The sequence below is a fragment of the Medicago sativa genome, chromosome 5, assembly GCF_051527215.1.
Source record: "Medicago sativa cultivar Bolivia chromosome 5, Bolivia_mono, whole genome shotgun sequence".
NCBI lineage: Eukaryota > Viridiplantae > Streptophyta > Magnoliopsida > Fabales > Fabaceae > Medicago > Medicago sativa.
This window is the reverse complement of record NC_140753.1, coordinates 52,921,060-52,928,013: the sequence shown is the minus strand read 5'-3', so window position 1 is coordinate 52,928,013 and position 6,954 is coordinate 52,921,060. Positions and strand designations below refer to the sequence as shown.

The following is a 6,954-nucleotide window of genomic DNA, read 5'->3' as shown; positions in this document are numbered from 1 at the left end:
ATTTAAAGTCCAATCTTTAACATTATTTTTGGCTCACGTTTGTTACTAATATTTTTTTTTAGAGGATTTAAAGTCCAATCTTTAATATTATTTTTTGCTCACGTTTGTTACATATGTTTTAATATTTAAATCAAATTTATTCTTATCTATTTGTTATTTGTATTTAAAATTAAGGGTATTTTTGGAAAGAAAAGTTCAACCCAAAAGTGCTGAAAGGGGTAGTTTTCTTTATATATAGTATAGAAGTATAGTTAATGTTTCAGAATCTTGGTTGTCGGAGGCTGCTAGGGTCTTACAGTGTCGAGTTGGTGCCTTTCCATTTGTGTACATGGGGTTGCCTATAGGTGGGGATCAGCGGAAACTAAATTTTTGGAGACCGATTTTGACCTGCATCATCTCTAGATTGTCGAATTGGAAGAGCAAATTTCTCTCGTTTGGGGGTCGTCTGATTCTTCTGAAATCTGTCATGTCATCTATTCCGGTTTACTTTCTTTCCTTCTTCAAGGCTCCCACAGGTATAATTTCTTCTATCGAATCTTTATTTAAGAATTTTTTTGGGGGGCGGTGAGGATATTAAAAAAATTGCTTGGGTAAACTGGAATTCTGTTTGTTTAACGAAGGAGGAGGGGGGGTTAGGAGTTCGGAGGTTAAGGGAATTTAATGTTGCTTTATTAGGGAAGTGGTGCTGGCGTATGTTGGTGGATAAGGAGGGGTTATGGTATCGAGTCTTAAAGGCTAGGTACGGAGAGGAGGGGGTCGTTTGAAGGAGGCTGGGAGGGATAGTTCGGTGTGGTGGAGGATGTTGTCTGATATTCGTGGTGGTGTCGGTTTGGGGGAGGGGAGTTGGTTCGAGGAGAATATCCGTAGGGTGGTTGGTGGAGGGAGTAGTACATATTTTTGGCACGACAACTGGGTGGGGGGCACGCCTTTAAAGGTGTGTTTTCCTCGCTTATTTGATTTGGCTGAAAATAAAAGGGTGATGGTGAGGGAGATGGCTAGAAGAGGGTGGGAGGACGGCGGTGATGCTTGGGTGTGGCGGAGGCGTTTGTTGGCGTGGGAAGAGGAGCTGGTTACAGAGTGTTCTTCTTTGCTGTGTTCTGTTGTTTTGCAGGATCATGTGATTGACAGATGACGTTGGGTTCTGGATCCTATTAACGGTTACTCCGTTAAGGGGACTTATCAGTTTCTTACGCTTCCTGACACATCAATGAAGCGTGGTCTTTTTGATGCAGCTTGGTTGAAACAGGTTCCGTTAAAGGTTTCTATATTTGTTTGGCGGCTTCTCCGCAACAGACTTCCTACCAAAGACAATTTTTTTCGTAGGAGGGCTCTTCACCAGGATGATATATATTGCATAGGTGGTTGTGGCTCCATGGAGTCGGCATGTCACCTTCTAATCCGTTGTGACATCTTTGGCAGCGTTTGGTACAGGGTTTATCGGTGGCTTGGTATTTATTTCATCTCTCCAGACTCTGTCAGTGATCATCTACATCAGTTTGGTCACATGACGAGGTTAACGCGATTTACTCATTCTTATTTCAAGGTGATCTGGCATGCTTGCGTTTGGATTGTTTGGAAGGAAAGAAACAACAGGATCTTCAAAGACAAAGCAGAAGACTTGGAACAACTTTTTGACAATGTAAAGTTTGTGTCTTTTTCTTGGTTACAGGCTAATAGGCTAACTTCAGCTTTCAGTTATAATGACTGGTGGCGGCACCCTTTAATTTGTATGGGTGTTTTGGGTTAATGTTCCTTTTCTTCTTTTTGTGTGTGTTTTATTTGGCAACAGAAAACTGAACTTTATATTCTTTTAGGAGCGTTTATCTTTGCACGCCTTGTGCGAGATGAATAGCTCTTGGTGATTATTATATTCCATTTTGGCTTGTTCAAAAAAAAAAAAATATAGATAGATTATTATTTGTCGACACAATCTTTTATGAGACGAACTCGTTTATAAATGCTAGTATTTCTTCATCAATATCTTATGGAATGTCTTTGGTAGGGGATAGTTTTAGTCTTTTTGGATCGCTTTTTTCTCTTTTAATTTTGTTATCTTTCCTCTTCTTCCCCCCTCCGTGTTGTATATGGACTTTATTGTTTCGAAAAAATGCACCAACAAGCAACAAAATATGTCGTTCAACTCCACTTTTAGTTAGACTTCTGATACAAGAATCCATTTAAGAGAAGTACAACCAAACCAAACCAAACCAAAAAGAGAAGTTCATCCTACTTCATCATATACACCTCATGGTTGTAAATTGCAGATGGAGTTATGCTGCAAATTTTTATAATGCAGGAAAATGTGGCCGATGCGGTCAAAAGTATAGTTAGAATGTCATTGTAGAGTCCTCGAAATCTTTTACATTGCTTCCACAATTACGGTTGCAGATTGCAATTTAAATCAAAACTAAGTTTTATTCTACGAAATTGCAAATATTACACAAGGGGAAACAATTATGAATTCGAATTACTTACATAATTTCTCTCTTCTATGCATCAGCTACAAAATTAAACTTGCATTACATAATAATGCAGGATATAAATTAAGCCTAAACATGAAGCCTGCCATATATCAACTAGCTAGTTATGATGCAAAATGATCCATCTTTTAATATGAGAAAATCATTGGAAAATAACTTCAACAGGAAATGAATTATTTTATATATTGTTCAGTTTTTCTCCTCATCAGGTTCACCTTTATCTTCAGTTAGATAAAAGAGTGATTCCATACTATTGCCACTGCTACTACCCGAGTTGAACATTACATCGGCCATATCGGCCACCGGATAATCAATGCCGAATCTTGAAGTAGAGGGTCCACCAGTACCGTCTCCGCCCCTGAGGTCGTGGTTCACCGCAGGTGGCCACCCTTGGGAAGAAATGGCAGTTTCAATGGTACTAATGTTCACAAGTAGGTTTGGTGGTGGTGGATATGATGATGGTGCTGTTAAGGATTTGTGACAAATGTGTTCACCTCTATATGTTACTTCAACTATGTTAGGGTTTTCATCAAGTCTTTGCACTTGCTTCTTGGCTGGACACAAATATAATTTTTGGTGTGTGCACCTATAGTAACTTCTGATAAAGGAAATAAATATTTCAAATTAGCCAACAAATTATATAATAAAAACCAAGATGTTTAAAAAATAAACAATTAAGTGTTGCTTACTATAATGAAATCAATTTTTTTTTTTGAAGAAAATCAATTATTGAAAATATTTTTTTTAGATAAGCTACTCAAGACAATTTCTCATTCAAAACTGCTGTTTTAGATTTTTTTTTTTTTAATGCTAATCAATTATTAAAAAAAAGAAAAAGAAATATTTAACAAGTAATCAAGGCAAAATAAACGTGATGAATTTATTCATCTTAGTATTTTCTTTTTTTAATACTAGTTGAGTAGTTGTGATGAAAAAGCGACTAGTTGTCTCTTATACATGAATGTAAATAGTCAACTTGTCTTGTTATGATGTGTGAATGAGTCAATTCATAGGGCACACACTTGTTGTTCTACTGAATTTTCAACATGACCAAGAAATATTCTTAGAAGAAAGGTATAAGGTTTTCTGGATGGTGCATAATGAAAGACGAATTTGTCTTAGAATTGAAACTTTCAAACTCTTTATGGAAATTATTACCCTATATTATAAAGTACAATTCTAAGTAATTATTGTTAATTTACCTTGGGTGCTTGCGGCCAAGTATTTCTTTTTGGCCATATTTTCTCCAAGTAAAGCCATCTTCTGGTGGCATCTCAGTGTTTCCAATCTGAGGTGCTGGATGCATCTCTGTTCTCTTCTCCAAATCATTCTTCCTGCTGCTACCAATGCATGTGAAGGCACAACAAATTAGGTCAATGTGTCACACACAAACACACATATAGGAAAATGATCAATTAACCTACTTATAATTTTATGTAAAAAATTGACCAATCTAACAACTGAATTATACCATATTAACTTCCTAATAATTGTGTCAAACTATTGTGTAGAAAAGTGAATTTTTTTTTTTTGGTGGTGGCCGGGGTTCGAGGTTTGAACCCCGGATCTTGCATATATAAATTTGTGCATATATAATATAATAGCATATAATCCATTAAAATAATTAACTAGTGAGATACAATTTCGACAAGTTTATTTTTGTGCATGAAATGTATATAAATTTGATATAATTTATAAGAACTTTCAATTCAATATGTTTAAGTGAAGCTAGTCTTACATGATCACAAGACCAAATACACGGTTCTTAGACACGCACCAAAATAGCAAACACCAAAAAAATTCAAATCAATTTTTTTTTTATGGTTAGAGAAAATGTCTATTTGTGCCTAAATACTATAGCAAAGACCTTGTTTTGGTCATGTAAACTAACACAGCTGTCTTGTGTGAATGATGAGGAAATATCCATGATGACTTGTTGCCTAATTACTAAGAAAGACCATGGAAAATTCTATCTTACATTTTGTGTCAGTTTCCTTTCTGTTTACAAACACACCAATAATAACGTACGGATCCTAAACTAAAGCTTTCAATACCTCAAAAGCATTTCACTTTTGTTTTCTTTCTTTCAATTATTGTTGTTGGCGGCTGAAGTGTAAGCAATCTACAATTGTGACAAAAACAGGACAAGCTCTATCTTCACCATTTTCATAAACTAGTGACCTAATTAGCAAGGCACCTAGATTCAATCACACACACATTGTGAGGCCAAGTTAACCTCATTTCAATCTCTACTTTTAGATTACTCAATGTTTGTACTAGGAACTTCGACTCCCTCTAGTAAAAATCTTATGGAAATGATTGGTATGATTTGATTAAAAGTTTTATAATGTGAAAATCCTAAGTAGGGTGAAAATTTTCATTATGGACTCCCTCTAGTGAAAATCTTACAGAAAAGATTTGTTCTCATCATAAGCTAGCTAGTACTTTCAATCACATGTATACATCAAAGTTGAAAGTTAGGTCGTGGCTGCGACATAGACACAACATCAAGATTATTTATGTATCTATGATTGCAATTCAACTGAAATTAAGGTCGCATATGTCACATCTTAAAGCAATTTTGTAATCTAGTTGCCCAATTAGCAAGGCACCTATAACCATAAACTAAAACCCAAATATGTAAATTACCCGGCGTTGGAAAAACACTGAAACTAGATAAATTCAATCAACCTCAACACCTAAATTCAATACCTTAGAAATAATTTTTATTGTGTTGTTTCAAGATGTTTCATTTCAATCAATTCCAAGACTTTGATTCAATAACATAGATTGTGAGGCTATGTCAAGCTCCATTTATTATATGAAACTTTGATATACATATTCACTTTAACTAATCAACTAATTAATAATAAAGAACTTATAAACATAAATGTATTATATACATACCATTTTTTTGGTCTTGAAGGTGGTGTTTCTATTGCTTGCATTTGATCTCCTTCTAACCCTTTTGATCTATCTAAACCTTCCATATCCCTCCCACCCATTTCAGCAATCCTCAAAGTTCCCCTAGACCTTAACAACTGAACGTCACCGTCATCACCACCGCCACTTATCATCTTATTCTCAATTAGAACACTCACATCAAAAGGGTGTTGCATTAGAAGCAATTGATCCATTGAATGTGCATGCATTGAAATTGCACTTCCACTTCCACCAATTTGAGCATGTTGAGTTTTTTGCATGAAAACATCATGAGACAGAATTTGAGCAAAGGAATTAGAAGGTTTTGTTGTTGTTGTTGTTGTGTCATGTTGTGATGACAACATCATCATTACTCTTTCTTTGGCAGCATTAAATGCTTTTTCTACATCATCAATGGATGAGAATAGCATTTCAGGGTGGTTGGCCATGTTGGGTAGTTCTAGTTCAAGATTTTTTGCTAATTCAAAAGCACGCATGATGAAATTCATGACTTCTTCCATGGCTTCGGTAAGTTTAGGATTTGTTTGGTTTACTGTAAATTTGAACACAATCTTTGAAAATATATAAAGGGGTTGTTAAGAAAGTGCAAAGTTTCTTGGTAAGCTTCTAGGTTGGTTCTGTCTATATAATGTGAGACATATATAAGCTACTATTAGAGGAAGCAATTACGGACTTAATTATGCAATAAATAGTGATGAAATGACATGTGTCTCTTTCGAGTCAATAAGTGGTTTTGAGTTCAAATTTTTATTCTAAAAATTAATGCAATTACCTGGGGTTTATCTATCATATATAAATTTGCACATGTCAAAAAGTTTAAAATAGTAACATTGTATTCGAACTTTTTTCTATTACATGTCAAGAGATTAGCCTTCTAAAAATTTACGTTACGTTTACTTTTTCATATAAAACTATTTTATACTAAATTTAACCTTTTTTTTGTTAAATCTGTCTTATAGATTATTTTTTTAAGTAAGTTAGCGCACAAAAATACACTTTCAATTTTTTTAAATGAAAAATGTAATTGGCCTTCACAAAAACTCAACATAAAAATTTAGACAAAATTATATCATTCGGTATTAAAAGAAATGTTATGAACATTATCTTGTTAACACTATCTCTAATACTCAAGTAACCAATTTTTAATGGATACCAAGGAATTTTAAAAACGAATGTGAAAAATTATTTTTTGTTATACAAAGTTAATGGGAATATGAGGTGGGGTGTGGAAGCGTAGACTTGGTCTTTTGGTCAATGCCACTTGGAAAATTTTCAAACTAGTATTTCCTTTTTTTGTTTTTCTTTTGGTCTTGGAGTAGACCCCCCCTGCCCCATTGAAACCGTTTCTTTCATTGGACACTCAATTTGAAGAAATTTCAATGTTTGAAGTACTGACCTAAGCAAGAACTTTTCTTCTTTTAGGTGCCAATTCTTTGAAATTATGATTTGAACGTTTATTAACCGGTTAATTAAACTTAACTTCTGGGAATCATCCTTTTTAACTACTGTTTATTTGGTCCGATCGCAGAAG

General features: G+C 34.6%; 1 protein-coding gene and 1 long non-coding RNA gene across 3 annotated transcripts; one reads left to right on the top strand and one right to left on the bottom strand.

Annotated features, from left to right (window-relative positions):
* Positions 1-899: 899 nt before the first annotated feature.
* Positions 900-1,923, top strand: LOC146922955 (uncharacterized). Its single transcript, XR_015012652.1, has 2 exons — positions 900-1,448; positions 1,544-1,923. It is a non-coding gene; the product is annotated as an uncharacterized LOC146922955 (long non-coding RNA).
* Positions 1,924-2,454: 531 nt separating this feature from the next.
* On the bottom strand, positions 2,455-6,074 carry WRKY55 (WRKY DNA-binding protein 55). Of its 2 annotated transcripts, none has more exons than XM_085715728.1 (3): positions 5,388-6,074; positions 3,683-3,817; positions 2,455-3,078 (listed from the first exon to the last, which is right to left on the bottom strand). In XM_085715728.1, the coding sequence occupies exons 1-3, from the start codon at positions 5,921-5,923 to the stop codon at positions 2,670-2,672; spliced, it is 1,080 nt and encodes a 359-aa protein (XP_085571854.1). In that variant the 5' UTR covers positions 5,924-6,074; the 3' UTR covers positions 2,455-2,669. The 2 variants fall into 2 exon arrangements, with proteins under 2 accessions (XP_085571854.1, XP_085571853.1); XM_085715727.1 differs by having other exon boundaries at positions 3,683-3,820; positions 5,388-6,012.
* Positions 6,075-6,954: the final 880 nt, after the last annotated feature.

What these genes read in the sequence shown, in the direction of transcription:
- WRKY55 (XM_085715727.1), bottom strand. Translation starts at nt 5,923, where the DNA reads ATGGAAGAAGTCATGAATTTCATCATGCGTGCTTTTGAATTAGCAAAA. An exon ending in CCTTCAAGACCAAAAAAATG is followed by an intron (nt 3,821 to 5,387) that starts GTATGTATATAA and finishes ATGCATTGGTAG; the next exon opens with CAGCAGGAAGAATGATTTGG. An exon ending in CTTGGCCGCAAGCACCCAAG is followed by an intron (nt 3,079 to 3,682) that starts GTAAATTAACAA and finishes TTCCTTTATCAG; the next exon opens with AAGTTACTATAGGTGCACAC.